General features: G+C 34.6%; 1 protein-coding gene across 3 annotated transcripts in view; it reads left to right on the top strand.

Moving 5' to 3' along the window:
• Positions 1–25,010, top strand: part of LOC149797203 (acetyl-CoA carboxylase-like) — a 197,716-nt gene that overhangs the window by 95,877 nt on the left and 76,829 nt on the right. For all 3 annotated transcript variants that reach the window (XM_089961889.1, XM_089961888.1, XM_089961890.1), the window contains exons 23-26: positions 7,339–7,463; positions 11,804–11,917; positions 13,935–14,048; positions 21,940–22,029. In XM_089961889.1, coding sequence (XP_089818015.1) covers positions 7,339–7,463; positions 11,804–11,917; positions 13,935–14,048; positions 21,940–22,029 — 443 coding nt within the window. The remainder of the gene's footprint in view (positions 1–7,338; positions 7,464–11,803; positions 11,918–13,934; positions 14,049–21,939; positions 22,030–25,010) is intronic.

Here is a 25,010-nt window from a genome sequence, read left to right as displayed (position 1 = left end):
CGTTCAGCAAAACAAACAAGTAGTTATTAATTTGTTTGCTTATTATAGACAAGAATAAATAAGAAAGCCTGGGTTAATATCTATGAAAGCAAAAAACAGGTGCTTTAGTTTGTATTGTTTCTTGCACCAGCAATTAGTTTCACACAACAGCACCTGAAGGAGAATCGGCTTCTGTCTTTGTTTGACAGCAACTACTCACGATGAAACTGACATTTAAGCTCCCTCACTTGTTAAGTTAAAGCAGGAATACAATACCATCTTTCATTAATTTGATTACTTTGGAAACTTCTGCCCAGAATGTCCTTTGTCTATTTTTATAGTCCAGGAAGCAGAATTATACCATACCATTACACCACTTGAATCCATTAGAGAAATAAGCTGACCCTTCTTCTGGTGTTGTGCTGTTGCTATTAATCACTGATCAAAGTTGGCAGGGACATGGGACTACAGTTGTCAGCTTCTGACAGACTTTGATGTTGAGGCTTTCAAAACTTAGCACATTTTGCATTTTGGTTGGTACATGAATACAGCTGTCTCATTCATTCCCAGTATGGGGCATATTTTATCAGTAGAAACCAGCATATAGCAGTGTAACAGAATCTCTGGTAAATCAAAACCAGATGAATGTGATGTACCAGTTATTTTAACGCTTGAATGAGGTTTATATTTGCATCTATTTGTTTGTCACATCTTTTTTTAACCCTGTTACAACTTAACTAATCAAATTTTGTTTTGAATCTAAATAGTTCGAAATTTGTATTTTGATTCATTCTAATGAATAGTACTATTGCATTCATCCTAATGAATAGTACTATTGCATTCATCCTAATGAATAGTACTATTGCATTCATCCTAATGGAAAGTACCATTGCATTCATCCTAATGAAGAGTACCATTGCATTCATCCTAATGAAGAGTACCATTGCATTCATCCTAGTGAATAGTACCATTGCCTTCATCCTAATGAATAGTATCATTTCATTCATCCTAGTGAATATTACCATTGCATTCATCCTAATGAATAGTATCATTTCATTCATCCTAGTGAATAGTACCATTGGATTCATCCTAATAAATAGTATTATTTCATTCATCCTAATGAAGAGTACCATTGCATTCATCATAGTGAATAGTACCATTTCATTCATCCTAATGAACAGTAACTGTTGCATTCATCATAGTGAATAGTATCATTTCATTCATCTTAATGAATAGTACCATTGCATTTATCCTAATGAACAGTAACTGTTGCATTCATCATAGTGAATAGTATTATTTCGTTCATCCTAATGAAAAGTACCATTGCATTCATCCTAATGAATAATACTATTGCAGCAACATTTCCTTCTTCAAAAATGTGACTCAGTCATTATCATAAGACTTGCAGCCATTAGATAATGGGTTGAATTCTGTTAAGACCAACCTAGGTTGGCTACCTATCCTGCATAGCCTTAGCACCATCCTCTGTATTCTTGTTTAATCTAAACTGTACTTGTGTTGGTAAGAAATTTGTGTTAATTTGCATGCAACTTGTTGTATTTAGGTTTCAAGTCAAGTGAGTATTCATTTAGATCCTTGTGGCAGAAGTGCTAGTGATAAATATGTTATTCATTCAGTCCTCTAACAAAGTACCTGTATGTATTATTCAGATTGACTAGTGTGAGTATTTCAGTCCATATGGTAAAATACACCTTTCCCTCAATAACTCATGGGTGATGGGTTCAGTAAACATTGCAGCATGAATGAGGGCACAAGTTAGAGAAGGAGACTCAACTTTTGGTTAGCACAAATGGTTGGGAATGGTGTTGATGCTGTCAGCATTTGTTGATAGATGAAAATTAATATCTCCTTATACAACATAAATATTCTTGTAATGTGTTTTACATTCATGGATGCTAGATGTTAAAAAGGCAAATATATTAATAAATTGGTAGATTTTTTATTGCAAATCAAGTTGAGATTCAGTACCAGTGCTAACAAATTTGTGCATCGATAAATTTGTGGGTTTCCTCCCTCTCAGTCTTTAATGAGGTGTATCCATCGTAATCAAACATTAATAAAGTTAAGTTTGATCGCTGAAACTTAAAATTTAAGTCAGTATCAGATCTATTAGTCTGTTTGTTAATTCCTCAAGACAGTCATATAAAATGGCACTGTAGATTCATTTGATGCTGCCGCTTTTAAAATAAGAGAATACAACTCAGTGCTTTTATTCCTAATAAACATTTGCCACATAGATCATTAAGAAATAAAGAAAAGGCAAGAATTGTGGATTTTATTCGAACTTGCAAGTAATTTTGTAATGTATCACTGCAAATATCCACAGATTAGCAACAGGTAAAGCAGAAAAGTTGTCTCTGATGTGCGGTTTGACCTACAGGTGGATGTTACTGTAATGTCAGCTCATTTCATAGATTGTAATTGGATGGAGACAATTAGTCTGTTTATTAACTGTCGTCACCATGTCAGAGGCACATTCAGTGAATAAAGTCCGCATAGCAATTGAGTAAGCACTTAATTAGGTTTGCATGAAAGTGCACTCAGACTTTGCCATGACAGTTAATGTACTCCTCTTCTTATTTGAATAGAATATGGCATATTTCCCATTGGTGACAATTACATTGAAATCAAATTTAAAAAAAGACTGAAATATGAATTTCTCCAACAAGATTTATTTAGTTGGTATTTATTACTGCTACTAGAGTTGGACCAGAAGAGCTTATGAGATAGCCTATTGTCCATCATCTGTCCATCTCCAGAACTACATGGAGGATTGCCATAAAACCTGACACATTTATTATAAGGTCTAATTGGTCCTAAATGAAAATGGTGCTGCTCCAACTTCCAGTATGGTCACCACAGCAACTATCCGGAAAGTCATGTTATTGCTACTTATCCTGAATGGGGTTTTAACAAAAGATTTTTTATGGTATCTAGTTGGTTCCAAATGAAAATGGTGCCAGTCTGTGGTACAGAATGGCCACCATAACAGCAATTTTTAAAATCTTATTATCCACCAGAATAGATGATCCTATCAGCATGGGGTTTTCACCAGAATCCTTCTTACGAAGTCTAATTGGTCCAAAATGAATTGGTGTAGCTTGTACATCCAGTATGGCCACCATAGTTGCCATCTTGAAATTCTTATTATCACTACTCCTCGTGAGGGTCATATCAACGTGTTTTTTTTTTCACTAAAGGACATTTTACAACTTCTAGTTGGTCCTAAATGGACATGGTTCTGATCTGACATCCAAAATAGTCATCATGGCAACCATCTTGTTGCTACTCCTACTGAATGGAAAGTCATCAACATCAGTTTTTTACCAAAAGACTTCTTATCTTGCCTTTTTGGTCCTAAAAGAAAATGGTGCTGATCTGACATACAATATGGCCAACACAGCAGCCACATTAAAAATTTGGCTCCTGTTTCTCCTAAATGGAAAGTCATATTATAATGGGGTTTTCTCCACAAGAGTAATTATAATACTTCATTGGTCCTAAATGAAAACATTGCTGAGCTAACCCTGAATATGGCCACCGTGGCAGCCATGTTGATAATTTTGTTATCGCTGGTTCTAATTGGAAAGTCATATCAACATTGATTTTTCATCAGAAGACATGTTACAATGTCTAGTTAGTACTGAATGAAAATGATGCCAATCTGACTTCCAATATGGCAACCATGATGGCCATCTTGAAAATCTTTTTATTGCTGATTTGATTGTCATATTAACAAAGGGGTTTCACCAAAAGACATTGTCATATCTAGTTGGTCCTAAATGCAAATGGTGCCAATTGTGTATCAAAAATAGTTGCCATGACATCAGCTTGAAAATTTTGTTACCGCTACTTCTAAATCAATGATCATATTGGCATTGGGTTTTCAACAGAAGTCTTGTAATGATGCAGAGTTTGTCCTAATGAAAGAGGTGCTGATTTTACATCCAGTTTGGCTGCCATAGTGACTAATTTGAAACACGTGTCACTTGTGATTAACATTGATTTTTTCAGCACTTAGCAGTTAAAAGAAAAGAAATCGTTTTGTTTTGAATTGTGCAAGCATTAGTCATTTTGAGGGACTCTTGTTTTTTAAAGTGTTGCCACTAGTACATATTTACCAACATTATCATTGATTATTATTTCTTTGTGTATATTGCTATTTATTGAGAAAATAATTGTATTAAACAAAATCTTACAGAAATTGTTTTATTAAAACTTGTGAATTTTTCATGATAATTCAAAATGATTTGCATTACCTACTGTTGACAGTACAATTATTGAGATAAAGAGTGTTTACTTTCCACTTTTGATCAGATCTTTTTAATGTCAGTCAATTGGGTTCTTTGATTTTGCCTTTTTTGTCTAAATCTTGGGATTCATACTTTCCTTCACATTATAAGTGGGTTTGTATATTGTCTAGGTGCAGTAAAATGAGGGAGTAATGAAAGTGTTATTTAGTATAAGTGTTATTCATTATAACTGTTTTTCATTATAAGTATTATTCAGGGTTACATTTAAAAGGCATATCAATTATGTTATCAGGACAAGAGTATACAATTCAGAATCTTAAGACAGGTAAGGGATACAATATTAAGATTCTCAATGTGAGTGTGTAATCAGACTTTCTTAACAAGTTGGCTTCATTCAAGTCTTATCAAACAGATGACTATTATGAATGTAATAATATCATCTTCAAGCGTCCTCAGTTTTGATACACTTAAGCAATTTTCACATTTTCAGAAATATGATCCTTTCTTAGTGATACCTGTCTTTTCTTTTCTAACATTAGTTATCTTAGAAAAGCATGCATATCAAATGACAATGATATATTCGCTAATAGTCTTTGCATGCATTTAACCGGACAGCCCCATTTCAGATACTTTGTGTATTATATCACTTGTTTTGATGGACTTCACAGGAATCTATTTCTGCCTGTGATCCCATTGTGTGTATGCACCAGTAAAAATATATATTGCAGTGCAACATCAATAGCATGTAGGAAATGTCTTGGGAAAATAACACCAAGAAGCCTAATTAAACATTTTTGAAGCTTTTTGCATATTTATTATAATTTTTGTTTGGGGAGAGATTTTGTGTTGAAAGCTAAAAGAATTAAATTCGAATAAATCATGATGGTATTGTAATAGAATTGTTTTTTTGTAAGCAAAAAGATATTAGATTTAGCTTATGGCCTGTTTTATAAAAATTAATTGTCAGTTGAAACCACAGTTTTTAAAATATAGTTTTGATACTTAAGAACTGTCTTGCATCTGTTGTAGCTCTAGAAATTTAGATAATCAGAGAAAAAGGCATAAATTTACAGGAGACTTTATTTCATTTATTTTCTCTATTATCATTATCTACATTTTAAGAAACATATTTAGTCGAAAATAAGTTAAATCTGTTGATTCCCTTAAAGGATGATTGAGCATTTACTGTTAAAGTAAAATTTGGTCATTTGTCATCAGATTGAAAATCTTAAAACTATGATAAAATATAAATATAAAAAAATGTAAAGTCTGCTGATGTAATTATAAAAGTATCATAAAATTATGTTTTCCTTATAAATATAAATAAATTATAATAACAAAGAAAAACCTATGACAATCAGTAATAACAGCTCCACATAAAACACTATAATGTTGTACTGTATTTGAAACTGTGTTATTAATGCACTTGTCCACTGTTATCACATAGTCAGTAACTGGCTGATTGTCAGTTATAGCAGGAAGTTGATTTGCCCAATCAGAATAGTTACTAATGATTTTAATGAGGACTTGCTGATTGGAAAAAAAAGAGAATTAGTGAAATGGAGTCTTTTTGTGATATGTATCTTTGTTTCAATTCACATGTAATAAGAATAGAATTTTCAGCAAATTGTTCTGTCTTTGTGACTATGTTTTGATCAATGTAAATAAATGTTGTTCTCATGTCATTACTGAGATGCATTCTCTAGAGAACAGAGAGTTTATGAAACTGTCAAAACAGCATAGCATAAGAATTGGGTGGGAGATGCTATATATATTTGAAGATTTAAGGATATTAATGTTTAATGGTTACAACAATTGAAGGATATTAATGTTTATTGGTTACAGCAATTGAAGGATATTAATGTTTATTGGTTACAGCAATTGAAGGATATTAATATTTATTGGTTACAACAATTGAAGGATATTAATGTTTAATGGTTACAACAATTGAAGGATATTAATGTTTAATGGTTACAACAATTGAAGGATATTAATGTTTATTGGTTACAACAATTGAAGGATATTAATGTTTATTGGTTACAACAATTGAAGGATAGTAATATTTATTGGTTACAAGAATTGAAGGATATTAATGTTTAATGGTTACAACAATTGAAGGATATTAATGTTTATTGGTTACAACAATTGAAGGATATTATTTTTATTGGTTACAACAATTGAAGGATATTAATGTTTATTGGTTACAACAATTGAAGGATATTAATGTTTAATGGTTGCAACAATTGAAGGATATTAATGTTTAATGGTTACAACAATTGAAGGATATTATTTTTATTGGTTATAACAATTGAAGGATATTAAGGTTTAATGGTTACAACAGTTGAAGGATATTAATGTTTATTGGTTGCAACAGTTGAAGAATATTAATGTTTATTGATTACAACAATTGAAGGATATTAATGTTTAGTTACAGCAATTGAAGGATATTATTGTTTAATGGTTACAACAATTGAAGGATATTAATGTTTAATGGGTACAACAATTGAAGGATATTAATGTTTAATGGTTATAACAATTGAAGGATATTAATGTTTAATGGTTGCAACAATTGAAGGATATTAATGTTTAATGGTTACAACAATTGAAGGATATTAATGTTTAATGGTTACAACAATTGAAGGATATTTATGTTTAATGGTTACAACAATTGAAGGATATTAATGTTTAATGGTTACAACAATTGAAAATTCACTAAATAGTAATGAGAGTTTGCACACAAACTTTAATGTTATCAGAAATTCCAGCTACAGTATTTCATCTCCATTCTAACATGCTACAAAAAGAAACCATGTTGAAAATTTTAAGTATAAGTAATGTGTAAAATATTCCATCTGAAGAGCATCACAGTGCCTTTAATATTTCTGACAATTTTTAGTAAATATACTTCCTAAACAGTTGACAGCTATCCTATCAAATCATGTGTTAAAAATCAAGTTGTTATCGTTACAGTCAGATCATGTGACAGGTGTGTATTATTCAATTTTTTATGACAGGTGTGTATTATTCAATTTTTTATGACAAGTTTGTATTGTTCAATTTTTTATGGCAAGTGTCTATTAATCAGGCTCCTATGATAAAAGCGTAGCCCAGCTGATGGAGAAAAACAAGGATGACATGGCCAGTGTGACAGGGACGATCTTTTCTCACCTAGCTGTCCAGCAGAAAAATGCCCTCATTATCATGCTAGTTGTAAGTAGACATATTAAAATAATGTCTCTCTTCTGGATCATGAAGATGCATGGTTTCAGTTCTAATTTTTCAGCTGGCCTATGTCAGTTGTTTTAAAATACTTTGAAATACACTTTATATACTGTATGTTTAGAATAATACTTTCAAAAATTAAAGATACCTTTGTGGGTTACCAATGCTGAAATTATTTTTTTTTGTGTGTGTGGAGGGGGGGAGACAGGAGTAATGAAATTTTTTGTCAGTGGTTATTATAGTGAAATTGCTTCGAGCAGAATATCATTGTTTATACCCACACTGCTTGTAGTAGGAGCATCATGATTTGGTCCTGTCTGTCTGTCCACTTGTCCTTAAAAGGTCACAGACAAGATTGCACAATAGCTACTTGATATAACTTTGGTAAGCTTATTTTTTTATGCATATATGGATGATGTAATTAAATTTTCATACCATTGCAACAACTTGTCAAATTTTTACATATATTTTAACTTCCTGGAGAAACCACTCAAGATAAACATATGAAATTTGATAGGTATCACATATTTTTTCACCTTGTTATAAGTTTTAGAACTTTTCAAAGTTCAAGCTTGTGATATGCAGTTAGGTCATACATGTTTTACAAATCCAGATCCAGTTTTAACAAAATATGATGAGGTGTGGCTGTACAAGAAATCACAGCTTCATAATTATTGATTTTTATCATGCAAGCTTACTACAGGTAGTAGGACATTATTTTTACAGTCAGTAAAGTGACTGAGGCATTAATTAAATTTACAAGATTTTGAGAGGGATCAATGCTGGCTTTGTACTGAACATGCTGGACTTGAAACCAGAAATGTGCAGGTTTGAATCCTGCCCAGACCATGCTGAGTCAGCCATATATTGGTATATCTCAGGGCAAGGTACTTTGCTCCAGTTGCTTCAGCGTCATATAATTAATGATGTGTTCAAATGCTGCTTAAACATCAATTAAACAATTAACATTTCATGCTTTAAGTTTTTAGCTTCTTGGCTAAAAACCCAGCATCTGTAATGCGTCTTCTGTCATCCAGCCATCAACGAATGCTTGCTTCCACTCTTGAAGCCATATTTCTGATAATGATTTGGGTCAGACTTGGAATATGGGCTTGTGTCACTGGTTGCCAAATTTTCTCACTTAAACTTGACAGTTAATTGCAATATTCAAATGAGGAAAAGATCTTTCAAATAATTTTTGCCCCAGGTTGATGAAACTTTCATATTAGATTTGCAAAATAACAAGCTTTATATTTTCATCAGTAGTGGAGTACATTTCAAATGAAGTATTTTTCATAATAGATAACTAAAATGGTTTAATAAGCTTTCAGAAATGTTTTCAATTAAAATAATGATTTCAGAATAAAAAGGGTCCAAATAATATGAAACTTTGAAGCAGTTGTGGTTCAGTTCATTTTCACTCAATTTAAATATTTGTGCAAAATACACAAGATAACCAAGTGTTATTTGAGGCTCTGAAAAGCTTAAACTTAGTACAAAAGCATCCACTCAACCTTTTCTGAATATACATGTATTGAATTTACAAGACTTGAAATTATTTAATGTCCAGTTTTTACCCATATGTTGAAATCCAAAAATACTGCACAAAAGGTCTGTCCCTATTCCTGTTTTAAAAAAAAAAGAAAATGCAAGTAGTGTCTAAAATTCATAAATGGTTAGTAAAAGTCTAATCTCTGTTTTTGTCAAAATATATGGGTTAGCATTGGCCATTTAACTTCCGGTGACCACTCAGTGACTCACTATGTTCTTTATGGCTGATAAACTCTGATTAGAGTAAAGGCCCAGTTAAACTTAGACCGTAACTCCAAGAGGTCTCAGATTCTCTGATGAAGTGGGGAATCCTTACAATAAGAATGGGACTAGTGATAAAGTGGGGAATCCTTACAATAAGAATGGGACTAGTGATGAACTGGGGAATCTTTACAATAAGAATGGGACTAGTGATGAACTGGGGAATCTTTACAATAAGAATGGGACTAGTGATGAACTGGGGAATCCTTACAATAAGATTGGAACTTGCGATGAACTGAGGAATCCTTACAAAAAGAATGGGACTAGTGATGAAGTGGGGAATCCTTACAATAAGAATGGGACTAGTGATGAAGTGGAGAATCCTTACAATAAGAATGGGACTAGTGATGAAGTGGAGAATCCTTACAATAAGAATGGGACTAGTGATGAAGTGGGGAATCCTTACAATAAGAATGGGACTAGTGATGAAGTGGGGAATCCTTATAGTAAGAATGGGACTAGTGATGAAGTGGGGAATCCTTACAATAAGAATGGGACTAGTGATGAAGTGGGGAATCCTTACAATAAGAATGGGACTAGTGATGAAGTGGGGAATCCTTACAATAAGAATGGGACTAGTGATGAAGTGGGGAATCCTTACAATAAGAATGGGACTAGTGATGAAGTGGGGAATCCTTACAATAAAAATGGGACTAGTGATGAAGTGGGGAATCCTTACAATAAGAATGGAACTAGTGATGAAGTGGAGAATCCTTACAATAAGAATGGGACTAGTGATGAAATGCTGGATCAGATTTAAGTTTTGTCTGGTTTATTAAGTCACATACTTTTATGGCATTAAATTTCAAGACTCAACTATCAGGTACATCACTTCCAAATAATAACACATTGATTTTATATCAAAGTGGTTGTGTGCAGTTGGACAAACATAAGTAATTTAAGTAACAGTTTTTATGATAGAAGTTGATATTAACATTCATCAGTGTCAAAGTTTGATGTTCAGATGTTATATTAAAATTATTGTTTAGTGATAGACTTTTTGGAGCATTGGCTAACCTTTCATTAAATTCTTATAGGTTAATTTCAAACAGAGTCTTGAGAAACCCTCAATGGCAGTAACAAAAATAACTAACAGCATATGTACAAAGCCATGAGAAACACCCAATAGTTTTACATTATACCAAATAACTATTGGAAAGAGCTTTGAGAAACACTCGTTTGCTCTATATTCAAACCTGTTGTTATTATTATAATTATTATTATTATTATTCCTATTTCTATTTAATTGTAGTAAGCATTAATATTTGAACAAGGTCTGCAGGAAACACATGACTTGAGCTCACAGGATCATGAAAAATACTGTCTGAATACTATCTAACTGATAAGCAGATATTTAAGCTGAAGTTGCTGATTTAAAGCATAACAATGAGTAAATATTCATAATGGTTTTAGTACACAGATGTAGATTTCACAACTTAGTTTTATAGCTATCCAAAATTTGCTATGAAAGAAACATTTTTTTCTTTGCATTTATTTATGTAGATATTGTGAAATAACTATGAATTTTGATTCACGGAAAATAATAAACAAAGAGTTACCTTTTCTTTGTTTCTTTGCACACTTCCTTATATGGTATTCGTAATAAAATAATAGTAAAAGATTTTCCCACACTCTGTCTAAAAGTATGGAGCTCTTAACATGACCTTCGGAAACCCAAACAGGTCCCAGTAGAGATTCTGACAAGAATTGTATACCTCCCACAGAATTCTGCACTTGGCATGGTAAATTCTGCCTTTCTGAGGATAACAACTGCAGGGAAAAACTATGCTCGTGCACATTTGCAGGGGTAACCATACTCTGCTACCAATAGCAACAAAACTATACCTAAATTAAATTTTTTAACTAAAAACCTATATAACCCAGAGTGTTAGCTAACTGTGCATGCAACAAATAAGTGTTTTAGCTCTAAAATGAATGATTTTGTAAGCGACCCATAACTATTATTAGGGATAATGGCGAGAGTATTCCAGATGTGACAAAATTGGAAATGAGGTTGACTGACTCTTTAAATGTTATCTGATTGTAAATCAATCTGGACATATCAGTCTTTCCATGGGTGGTCTTCATTCATTGGCTACACAAATGTCAATCAGTAATATTGAACTACACTTCCACATTGGAGTTGCTAACTGCTTGCCTGCCAAGGCAAGATGGTGATTTGCAGTTAGCTTGCATTTGAGGAAATGAAGAAACCTATTGAATTTGGGATGAATAAATCAATGATAAAGGTCACTGAGACTGAAAAAAATAACATCAGTTTCTTTAAAATAACTTGACATAGTGGGCATATAATGTATAATTGTTGGTACACTTGCCCAAAGAGTGTCCTGTTTGGGGAAGTTTTACTGCTGTACATTATTGTGTTGTTTACAAGCAAAATTAAATGCTCTGCAGTTCTCCCAACTTAAATTTAAAGCACTTGATTTGTTATTTAGATAGAAGAAATGCCAGCTTAAATGTAAACAGTATCTTTAAAAAAAATTCTCTGCTTCCAGGACCAACTATTTGGGAAAGAGCCAGGTCTGACTGATGAACTTGCCTCCATACTGAAAGAGCTGACCAACCTGAACCAGGCAGAGAATGCCAAAGTGGCCCTTCGGGCAAGACAGGTACATGATAGAGACAGTTTTGCTCTCAGAGTTATTTGTTTTTGTGATAAATACAAGTTTTCCTCAAGGCTAAACAGTAACATAATGGACACAATTTGCCCACAGTGCTAGACAGATGTGTAATATACCTAATTTGGTTTCAGGGCATGACTCCTGTAATGCACTGAGAACCTCATCTGTATGTTTTAAAGATTTCACCAGCATATATAATTCAGTGAATAATGTTTGAACTTCTTTATGACAGCCCCTGAAACACTGGTGAATTTTTTTAAACACAAAAATGATTTCATTAGAAACAATAAATGTGGATTATGCAGATTATTGAGACTTCTCCAAAACCCAGCTTAATCATAGTCTGTAAAATATGTTCCAGAGAACATTTACTAGAATAATAAAGAGATACAACTCATACAAGTTAACTCCCCTTTTCTACATCCTAAGTGATTACCGTTATAACCAGAGGTATCAGTTTTTACTTTCACATAATCCAATTAATCTTGTACTTAACATTTCATCATCTATCTTTTGTTTTCAGTGAAATAGTATACTTGTGTGTGTGTGTGTGTGTTCATGTGTGTGTATATATTGTTCCTCTTCATTACAGAGATGACAACCAATTTCAAGGTTATGGAGGATGGACACAAAATGTGTCTACACATACAATTGCTTGCAATATGTGTGCCCTTTGGTCAAAAATACTTCATCTAATGTTTTGAAAAAGCAGTTCAAGGGCTACAAAAATAAGCATGATCTAATGCATTATAGCAAGGATTTTAGCATAACACCTCACATCCAAATTATTAATTAGACTCATGGGGAATGTCAAGATGCTTTCCCCACCTTCACCTCACCCCACCCCCACGAAGACACAAAAGTATGTTATGACTCCATGGTCACAAACTAATTAGCAGACAGAAGCAAAACCAACAAGTTTTGTAAAAACTTAACAAATAATTTAATCATCAAAGCTATAAATGAAAATGTGAGAGGAGTTTACAGTATTATGAAGTGAATCCTGATAAAGTTTTATGAAAGTCCAAAAGAATGAAAAGTTCCATATAAATTTCATGACCAGAAATGTACTGGTTTGCCAAGAATCGTGATGTTAAGATGGCATAGTCTGGAACTCCTTTGAATAATTCACAATAGTTCCAGAATAATATTATAGTCCAAATATTGAACACTTTCTGTTTCAACTGAACAGTATATACAGATATTTTTCTTTTCAAATAATATCTAAGTACAACATAAAACACATCTGCAGATTTAAAACAGGAGCACAAGAAATGAGAATGACTTCAAAAGAGTAATGAATCTGATTGCACAGTTCTCTCCTTTTATTCATCTTCTATTACAACCATATTTCACAACATACCCCACATGACAGATCTTACTACTCAATTTATCTCAAAATTACCTATTTACGTGACCTAGCCCAACCAATGGGATGTTACTGAATTCTTCTAGGACTGTCCAAACCCCATCAGCCAATGAGAAATTAACTCAAAGTTATCATTAGGTCTTATTAAAATTATTATTAGTAATTGTTAGCACATATGTAAGTATTATTCTATAAAGGCTAGATTGGAAGGTAGCAGAGAAAAGTTATCTAATGTAATGTGATCAGATAAGGGCTATTCTGTTTAAACATAAATGGTACACATGGAAGGCAGTTTTAAAAAATATATGCCAGGGTACTTTGATTTCATAGAGTTCATAAAAAATGAAAAGAAATTTCTAAAGTGCCTTCCCTGGGTTCCATGTATGTTTTAATGGAACAGCTCTAAAGTATATTAGTAGAGAAACATAATTGTTTTTTCTCCAGGACAATATCTTCAGTTATTCAGACCTCACTTCTCTGGAGTGTCTGACCCTCTCCCTCCACCCCACCCACCATTGCACAATTTAAGATTTATAAATTTGTCCTGACAACCTGTGATTTCCTTGGATCGTGTCTTGCTTTAATAAGTGTTGTATGTGAGCTTACTTTTGACAGTGGTATTCCTTGTATTTACAGGTTTTGATGAAAGCCCACCAGCCTCCATACGAGTTGAGACACAATCAGATGGAATCACTTTTCCTGTCAGCGATAGACATGTATGGCCAGGATTTCCACCCAGAAAACCTACAGGCAAGATCTTTCTTCTTGTGCACCTGCATTGGCACATTTTATATCATGAAATTTGTCTCATCTGCATTTGCACATTTGGTATAATTATAACATTTGCATTAGCACATTTCATATCATTGTAACATTTGTCTCACCTGCATTAGCACAATCATTATTATTAAAGCATCACCATCATTAGCATATATATATATATATATATATATATATATATATATATATATATATATATATATATATATATATATATATATGAGAATTGGGTGTCACAGTGTTAAGATTTTGTGCTTCTTTTAGTGTTTTCTGTACAGTTTTTAGTTGTACATGATATTTCCTTGTAAAGTAATATCTAGCATCATCATGCATAAACTGTTATGATTTGTATTCTTCAAAAACTTATCTGACCATAACAGATTAGAACACTGACTACATTGTAAATCCAAGGAAAATAGGACATTGGCCATGTCTTTTGGCTTGCATTAGTAATAAAAGTTCTAAAACATCACCTACCTTGACAGAGCTCAGAGTTGTCTCCCCCTGGGAAGATTTTCCCTTATCCCGTCATTCTTAAGTTACTACTTCTGCTTGTGCCTAGTCTGTGCTGCCATAAGACACCTCATAAATACCTTCTATTTTTGCCCCCACCCCTCCTTGCTGGTTCTGGGCTGTATAACAGGCATGATGTGCCCACACACATGCCATAAAAAGTAAAAGATGGAGGCAGGAGCCTTTGTGGTTCATTAATCAGCCTACCAGACTTCTAACTGAAAGGGTGTAGGTTCAGGTCCAGTCCTCTGATCAGCCCATGTTGGCTGCCTTGGACAGGGTACTTGACTCCAATTGCCTCTGCACTTAATAAACTGCTTGCATTTCTCTCCCGTAAACACAAAACTTTTAAAGTTTTGTCTTCACAGGAAAGTGTACACTATTTTGTCACAGAATTTCACTCTGTCTTCATTATAGAGGAATGTTTTGCTTATCTTTTGCTCACATCATTGTTAGTTATTGAGTCCTCTTCATCTATAAACTGCCACACTGCAGACATCGTAGTGATATGACTGAAAAATTGTTAAAGCTATGTTAAAAATTCAAATCACACACACATACACACAGAGTCCTCTTCATCCTGTCTGGGACATAAGGCTGCAACTATCTTCCACTATCTAGGTCTGTCATAAGCAATGGCTTGTGCCTCATCCTGGGAAAGTCCCATCTCTTCCAGCTCAGTAATCAGTCCTTCACCAGGTTAACTTTGGTCGTCCACATTTACACTTACCAGCTGGTGTCCATCTAGGGCTATCTTGGGTATCCATTCTTCGTGCATCCTCATTACATATCTGAGCCATTTGATCCTGCACATCTTGTTTTCCAGGGAAGTGTTCTTACATCCTGTCTTTCATATAGGTTCACATTGGAGATCTTGTTTGGTGAATAAAAGTTGCAGATTTATGGAGGCAACCATTGTGAAAATCACTGGGAAGTATACACTCTATTTTGTTACAGAGTTTCGCTCTGTCCTCTAGAGGAATGTTTTGGTCATCTGTTGTCTTATCACTTTGCAGTTAGCTAAATGGCACCATCTTAATTTTCCAGTGGCCAGTAGTTCTTATAATAAAAATTGGTATTTAAACTTAAAACATTTAATTCCAAGTAAATTATCATTTATTCTTGGCCATTAAATCCTTTCTTTGATTGTCTCTAATATTATTTCATTTTTGTTGCATCCACTTCACTGTAACCATAGTGTGGTACTTGACCAATTCTTTGATATGTCATTGTTAAGTCCTATTGCACTACATGTAACAGTGGGCAAGATTAAATGTGGGGCTTGTACAGGGTGTAAGCTGGCTGATGATATTCACCACATATGCATTACCTGTTTGGATTGTCATTCAGACCACACATATAAATCTACACTCCATTGATTGAAGCTTTTTTCCACCTAAATACATCTTGTGCTTGCCTGTATATGGATTACACTTTTCTAGTACATTTAAAAATAAAAAGCAATAAAATTTGTAGGTCATTTTTATTGTCATCTGTTTAATTGTACTCATCATATAAATTTGAGAATATTCTAAAAAGAAAGACTGCTGCATAAGAATGGCACAAGAATTAATTGTCCATCCAAGACTTACATGTACTTTCCTAATTTTCTATTTGTATCAAATGCACATGACCTGTTTCCAAGAAAATAGACAGGTTTCTTTAATTTGTAACTTTACCTCGCAGATTCATTTTATTGATAATGAAAGTTAGTTAGTGGACTGGTCTGTACTTTAAAGAAAATGGCATCAGATGATAAATGAAACCGGCTTTCACACTTTAACTTGAAAATTCTTAGAGCAGATTAGTCTTTTTAAACTTCAAAACATGTCTGATCAGAGGAATGACAAATCAACACCGCTTTACAATTTGGAAAGCGTATGCCATTAAGGACAGAATTTATGAACTTCATGTTAAAGTTACAGGTGTAAACTTGTTAAAGTGAGTGTTGAATATAAATAATTTGTCAGTATAGTTTGTGTTTTTATTCTGTTTCTAATCTACACATATTTTGCCCATTTCTACCAAGAATTTTGATCTGCTGCAGATCCAGGTTAGCAGCAAAAATAAATGTACATTTTTCTTATAGTATACTGTAATTATGCATGTAATATATAGATTACACTTTTCATGCTCAGATTACACTTTTTTGTCACTTATATCAGCAAAAATTATGCTTATACCTCTCGGGGTTGCCATGTATGCAGTCCTGGGCAACCCAAGATGATATATACACCATGGTACTAGCTATGGAGATCAGTCCCTCAATATTCGTACCAGATCTTCATCCAGATATCATTTAGCCTCTTACATTGTACCTCATCCACTCCTGTCCCAGCAATGTCTTGACCCAGTGCCCAATGTCGCAGGTTTTGATTATGTCTTCCAAACATACCCAGTCACAGACCCATGAGATAGACAATGTCTGACACCCAGTCACACATCTTCAGCCTTGATTTTGTCATCGATATCCAGTGCAGCCAGTATTAGATTTTGTTACATGGTCTACAGTTTACCATTACAGCCATATGATGGCAGCATGGACCAACAGTGGACTGATAAGTCACTTGTTTAGGCTCAATCATGAACCAGTACTGGTCATGGCAATTTCCTTTTCCAGGATACCCAATACCCAACTCAGATTTTTTAGATGCACAATGTCAACACGGCATATTACATGGACAGACTCTTTTACTTTACTTATTTAACATACCTAACTTCCTGTTTGCCCAATACTGTAATTACTACCATTGTAGGAGGTTTATTTATTGACCCACACTTCGGATGTAGCTTCTACACGTTTTCAAAGAAGTCTTCCAGCTTCTGTCTCTAGAGTTCTGTCTATCTCCTCTGCTTTGTAAATGGCCACTTAAAAAATTCCTGAATCCATCAGCATTCATCAAAGAAAGACCAACCACAATCCTGGTAAGTCATTAACATATTGTACCGCTTTGAAAGGCATTTTCAAGACCCATGCATCAACAAGCATTTCTCTTCAAAGGAATGATTCCCATCTAACTTCATGCAGGCCTTTATCAAAGCAAATGTGCTGGTCTTCCACACCAGAGTCTCAGGTGTTTGCCTGGGAATGTCAAAGCCATCCTCTGAATGGATAACCTTTCCTTCTCATGCAACATCAGGTTTGCAACGTCATGGTTATTAGCTCCATGCTTATTCTGGTTTCCATAGCTATGTTTCAGAAAGTTGTTGTTGTAGGGTTTAACACCATTTTTCAGCACACGATAGGCTATACATGGCAGCCAGAATAAATGGTGGAGGAAGAACCCAGGAAAATCCAGGAAAGAACCACTGACCAACGAGAAACTTCTGGCAAGCTTTCTCACATACCCACATTAGCCAAATCTGAGACTTGAACCCACACAGACAGAGGTGAGATGGCAGTGATCCATAATGGAGAGCACTTTAGATGACTCAGCCACTCGGGGCCCCGTTTCAGAAAGTTGAGCATAGCCTGGATCCCACCATTGAGAAACCCAACTGACCCCACACCTAAGAGTCAGTCTTGCACATGGCTTGTGTACTCAGCACAGCAACTCAGCAATCACACTGCAGCTCCATTGCTAATTTCATTCAGAATAGTGGAGAGATGCATTCTTATTCATATCCATGTACTAAAGATAACCTTAAGGCAGCCCTTACATCTAAGTCTTTGTCTTTCAACTTCCTATTCCATGACCACAAAGAGTAGGTCAGGAGACAAACGGTAAAAACAGTAAAAACAGACCTTCCATAAGCCCAGCAACCCATAGCCCTCAGAGACCAAAGAATTGGGCAGGACCCTGTCCAAAGCATGCCCAACAGGATAAAAATCCAAACCCTTTCAGTAGTGAAAGTCCAGTTTCCAGAGCAAGCAACAACAGGACAAAGGGGAAAAGTACCATATTTGGTGTAGACCCTACCCCCAGCATCCTCCTTCAAGCAGGAATTAAAAGCATTACCATGTCATTTTTGTCTAACATTAAGATGGGTAAAGACTCAGCATTTTACCAATTATTGGGAGAGAGTGACCTGAGGACCCATTGGTCTTACAAGTCATCTTGGAGGTCCACAAGATCACATTCCTCAATACCTCCTCCACTATCTAAGGGTCAACTCTTTATTGACACCCCAAAAGACACTAACAAAGCACACATTATTCAACAGTAGATATATGCTTTTCTCAAGAACAGAGCAATAGAGATTGTTTACAACTTACCCGGATTTTACTTAAGACTTTTCTTAGTACCTAAAGCTAAGTGCTATGTCAGGCTGGACATTAAACCTTAGTTCTCCCAACCAACTCATTTGGGAACCCAAGTTTAGAATGAAAATATTAGCATGAATCCTCACAACTGTTCAGAATGGACATTTTTTGACCTCCATGATACATACCTCCACATTCTCATGCACGGATGTTCCCAGTAATTACGATGTTTGTCATCATAGACACTATCTGCCAATTCTTTAAATCTTAGTTCTAGGTTCAGAATAAGAATTTTGAACCAAGTTGTGCTAAACTTCAAAACCACCTCCACATCTGTGACCTAGAATTTTCTCAACAACTTGTTCCAAAGATACAAGGTGTGCTTATTACTTGTATCTAGAGATGAAATGCCTTATATCTGTCTTGCTTCACCGTGGATTCATTATTGTTTCATTCAGTTCCAACACCCATTTTTTTGGTCATGGATTTCAAGACTTTTAAGTTAAGCAGAATGACTTGAAAATTATTCCATCTCTGGCTGACAAATTTCATCCAAGAAATGTATTACCTCTTGGTCTTCTCAGTGCAAATCTTTTAATTTTGGGCCTCTTGCACAAATGACCCCTTTTGATGATTCTTCTATCCCAGTGGTGGCTGAAACTTTACTCTTTGGACTAGACAATCAGAGTTGCAGATTGCACAAGGTTCCAGCTCAACAAATGGAAGGAGCTCTCTAAGATTATGGGTCAGCCAATGGAAATTAGGATTTGTGCAGAAGCCAGCTTGACTGACTGTGTGTCCAGTTCCTGTCTTCCTTCAAGAACTGAGTGGAGTTTCCACCATGCACATCAACTTTCCTGGAGATGAAAGCCACAGGGAATGCTTTTTTATTGTAGACAGTGGTACTCAATGGAAAGGGCATTTTCCAGGAAATTCTTCCTTTTGCCTTCTAATCTAAAAGTGCATAAAAGTTTACTACTCCAACCCATAAATGCCAACCCTGCATGTCTGGTTGATATAAATGTTTCACCATCATGGAAGGGAAGATATAGACCAGAACAGAGACTTCAGATCTTATAGACAATTGTGATTTGTCTCAACTTACTGCCCAAAATGGAACTTCCTGTGATCTCTTAATGGTTGAACAAGGCATGCTGACTCATCTTTTAAACAATATCTGCTTCATAGTTGTTGTAACCTTAGTGGGCAGAATCAGTGGAATTCTATCCTTATTGGTCAGCATGAACTATGAACAGTTCTGCCACAGTGGCTTGGTTTCTCTCTTGATGAGGAAGGTTTCATTGCTAAGAACATCCTCTAGCTAATGAGAATCAGTCTTTTGAAACTGATACTTTCTTTGAACTCTTCTACCCTGGGGCATCCTCCAGACCCAATTAGGGCATTGAAGTGGTTACTGGAACATACTAAATTGACAAAAAGAGGGAGATCCCAATTGTTCTTATGCATCAAACAGAAAGTGATGATATTTCTGTGTGATGTTTCATCCCAGTTCCACTGAATTATTCACTGAGTCTACAAGGTATTAAACTAAGAACAGGTATTTTATGCTAGTATGGGTCATAAGGTTACATCTGCATGGCATTCAAGGGAAACTGTTCCCAAACTGACAACATTTAGGTCATGGGAGGGAGTCTGATCAACTTTCTCCAGATGCTGAGAAACCTTTTATATCAAAGGGTTCAATCTCAACCTGGTGGGATCATCACTTCCTGGGTCACTCCTCAGCTGTATAATGATGAAGGTGAGTCTACTTTGCTGGTTCTGTGGGAGTGACAATATTTGTTTTCTTTGCTTTGGAAACAAATACCATGTCCATTCATTGATCTCTGCTAACCCTAGCTCATATCTCTCAATGAGATTCCAAGTCATGTGTTGACTGATTGGCAGACTCCATGATAATCCACAACAACTTTTACATATTCTCCTAATGTATTAAGATTAGTTAATATATTTGAAGAAGAAACCAACTTTTGGAGTAAAATCAGGTTTGAGTGAATCCTGTATCCCCCACATCCAAAACATCTGAAATTCTTTGTTAGGCTAGTGAAACCTGCTACTAGAATTGTCTTCTGTCTGTATAAAACAATTGGACAGCTGACTTTGATTTACATCTAGTATGATTATTCTCAGTTTAAAATCAGTTGCTGTCAAAAAATGGAAGAAATGTTATTAAATGTTAGTATGGTCAATGAATATCACAGATAGGTCTGTCTGTTGCTGTTAGCAACTAAAAGTACACTGGTATAAACACTATGTAGTGTATTTCTCAAGCTATAAAGATCAAAGGGGTCACTTGGCTCTCCATAAATTCTCAGTATATAAGTAAATGCAGATTGCTTAGTTGACTGTTTTTACAGTCACAAATACATTATATCTATTATTTATAATATGTAATAAGTTTATACATTGCTTGAAAGAGATCAGGATTGTACATGTGCATTAATATTTTTGTTGAGATGCAAAAATTCAATAAATTCCTATTTATTTTTTTAAAAATATTATCAAAAAATTAGCTGAAAGCTGCAGCTAAAAATGAAAAGAATATTTCTGTGAATTCATAAAAAAAAATTATCAGTTTAAAATTTATTGCTAAATGGAAACAAAGCAACCAAACTGACAATAGCTACTATATTTTCATTGTTACTTAAATCCATGGATAAGTTAGACATTCTTCAGGACAAGTGATTTTTTTTTAAATGGATAAAGCAAATCAAGAAACTATTTAAACTATTTGCTTGACTGTAAAATGTTTTCATTTTTATTTTTTATTAATACTAACTTATTGATAATACTGACACTCCCTTCCAAGCACTCATTGCATTGCATCTCAGGAAGAGCATGTACTTCCTCCTCATTGATGACTGACAAATTACAATCCCTCTGTCCATTGAGAGACCACTCTACTGTAGCTGCCATCTTGGTAATCAGACAACCCTTTTGAACTTTTATTGCTAGAAGAAGGCAAAAGATGCTAAGAGTTTTTTCACTAGGGAGGGATTTTATTCAGTAGTGGATTTCTCGTAGCATATTATAATTTTGTATGTGTTTATTGAAGAAACATTTAACTCATAAAATTAATTTCTCAGAATTTTAGGTATTAATGATCTTATTCTTTATTTACAGAAACTAATTAATTCAGAGACAGCCATATATGATGTTCTGCAGGACTTTTTCTTCCATCCCAACAAACTAGTCAGGATGTCAGCCCTTGAGGTGGGTTAATTATATTGTCTTTAGATTTACTGATAACAGGGTTAGCTTTGCACTCTGCTGTCTTGGGTTAAGGCTGTGATACATGGAAAGATAGTTGATAGCCAAGCCAAGGTTTTGTATGGGTTCTCCGGTGTCTCCATCCTCCACCTCAGTGGTGACTTCTCGCTCATGTCTTAGCCATTGAGATTGAAAGTACTTAAATTACATTCTGAGAACCTATTATACAAGCCTTGAAATGGGTAAATTTACCAATTAGATAGTTCATTGTTATTATGCTTAGTAATCCAGACTTGTGCTGGCCCTGATTACCCTGATGCATCATGCAGAGTCAGTGAAGCATTGCTTACTGTATGGTGACAAAGAAGTATCAAGTACCATGGATGAAGATGAAAAATTTAACAAAAAACAAAGTTTGTCTCAAAAGACAAGTAAATATAAAATGGAAAATTGATACAATAATGCTTTTAATTGGTTTCATGATATGTATCAATGCTACCATAATGCAGTATTTACACGGGTTTCAAATATTTTACAACAGTAGATGAACTAGTTGCCAGTCTTTCATTTCTGTTTCCTGTTGAGACAGAGAACAAAAGCTATGTAAAGATGTGAAATAAATTAGTTTATTAACATAAGCAATCAAAGAACAGAGCTATCAAGGTTTGAAAGCATTTATTTCTTTAAAAAGGCTTGTAGTAATGTAGTTACAGTGCAAGAAATTCAATATTTCACAAGAACAAACCATGTGCAGGCAATTTTATTGCCATGATTCTGTCATCAGATTGACTGCTCTGGTGGTCTGAGTAGTTAGAGCATCCGTCTCAATCCAGGAGGTTGCAGGTTCAAACCCCAGCTGAGTCATACCAGAAACTTACAAAAATGGTACTAGCAGCTGCCTTGCTTGGCACTCAGCATTACGAGGTTAGTGTTAGGACTGGTCGTGCTGGTGTCAGGATAATGTAATAGGGACATGATGCTACATGTATGCCGCATGATACCCCAGTGCTAGACATCACTGTAAACTGCCATACTGCAGACATCATAGTGATATGACTGGAAAATTGTTTAAGCTACATTACAAATCCAAAACATACACACACCCTCTCGTCAGATTGACTTAGAAAACAACAACTAATTTGTTCTTCGGCATAATGCGAACTCCAGAAGGAAAAGAAAAAAGGTATAAAAAGTGAACATTACAGATACCAAAATATGGTATTTTAATTTCTTCTGTGGTCCATTTTCGTTTCATTGTTAAAATTACCCATTTCAGGACCAGGACAATCAACATGACAGCAGTGAGCATTAAACATGTTAGAAAATATCCCATATGCAAATCGTTTATTTATTGTATGCCTCTATTTTATCATGTACATGTATGAATGTTTAGGTCTAATATGGTGCTTCTGTAGGTTTCAGATCCTAAGGTTATTGTTGTTTTAACATTACTTAGAACATGTTATTGGCTAAAAGTTTGCCTGAGCATGAGGGAAAATACTTGATGTAACATTTTTTCCCAGTTTCTCATGTATGCTTATTATACAAAAATGTATTTTCCCATGCCAAAAAAAAACACTACCTATTTAAACACATTATACAGTTCACTTACTGTACTACTTACTATACATTAATTTTTTTATAGATAAAATATTATGTACTTTTGTCAAGAATGGCATTTTGATTGTACTTTTAATTTGAGGAATCAGGAATAAGTCCTTTTGTCTCCTCTGGTTGTTGATTGTATCAACCACACACAAAGTCCATGAAAATTAGTATCTCTAACAGTTGTGAATTCACAATATTTTAAGTCAGTCCTCATCGCAAAGTGTGACACTTCAGGTGAGCTGGAAGAGCCCCAAGTGTCAGCAAGATATTTAATGCTTAGACTAGTTGCTTCTTGTACATGTATCAAAATGTTGAAAGAGGCACTGTCACTGAACTTCATTTTAATAATAACAATTCTTGCAATTTTTAGCGCTACTGGATGCAGAATGGTTCTTTATGTCATCCATCATCTTTTGTCCATTTATTAAAACAAATTTGTTATTGCTACTCTCCCTCATCTTCTTAAAGGACTGCCATGAAAGTTTTAAACTCATTAACCCCATGGTCTAGTTTGTTCTAAATAAAACTGATGCTGTTCAGACGTCCAAAATGGCCACCATAGAAGCCATTTTCAAAACCTTGTTACTGCTACTTATGATTGGATGGTCACATCTACATGGGGTTATGATATCTAGTTAGTTCTTAATGAAAATGGTGGCAATTTGGCATCCAGTCTGGTCGCCATGGCAGCAGTCTTGAAAACTCTTGTTATTGCTACTTCTTAACATAAAATTGCATTGACATAGGGTTTTCACCAGAAGATCTCTTATGATGTCTAGTTGGCCTATAGTGAAAATGGTGCCAGACTGACATCAAGCATGGCCACCATTGTAGTCATATTGAAAATCTTGTTATTGCTACTGCTTCAGAATGGAAACTCATTGAAATAGGGTTTCCACCAAAAGACTTATGATGTCTAGTTAATACGAGATGAAAATTGGTCTGTTTTGAGTCTAATGTGACCACTTGAAAATTTTGTTACAACCACTCCTTCAGAATGGATGGTCATATCAGCTTGGCATTTTTCACTAAAAGACATGATATCTAATTGGTCTTAAATGAAAAGATGCCAATCTGATATCCTTCCATCTTGAAAATCTTGTTATTGATACTCCTGAACAAAAAGTCATATTGACATATGTTTTTCACCAGAAGGCTTCTTATGATGTCTAGTTTGAAATAAATGAAAATTGTGCCACTCACATATCCAGTATGTCTGCCTTTGCTGCCATCTTAAGAATCTTTTTACAGTTACTCCTTCTGAATAGATGGTCATATCAACAGAGTTTTTCTGAAAGACTTCTTATGATGTCATTTTGGTCCCAAATGAAAATTGTGCCACTCAGACAACCAGTATGGCCATCACAAATTACTTG

The sequence above is a fragment of the Sinohyriopsis cumingii genome, chromosome 6 (assembly GCF_028554795.1).
Source record: "Sinohyriopsis cumingii isolate HCF-2022 chromosome 6, ASM2855479v2, whole genome shotgun sequence".
In the NCBI taxonomy this organism is placed as follows: domain Eukaryota; kingdom Metazoa; phylum Mollusca; class Bivalvia; order Unionida; family Unionidae; genus Sinohyriopsis; species Sinohyriopsis cumingii.
Note: the sequence above shows the minus strand (reverse complement) of the source record. Positions and strands in the feature narration are given on the sequence as shown.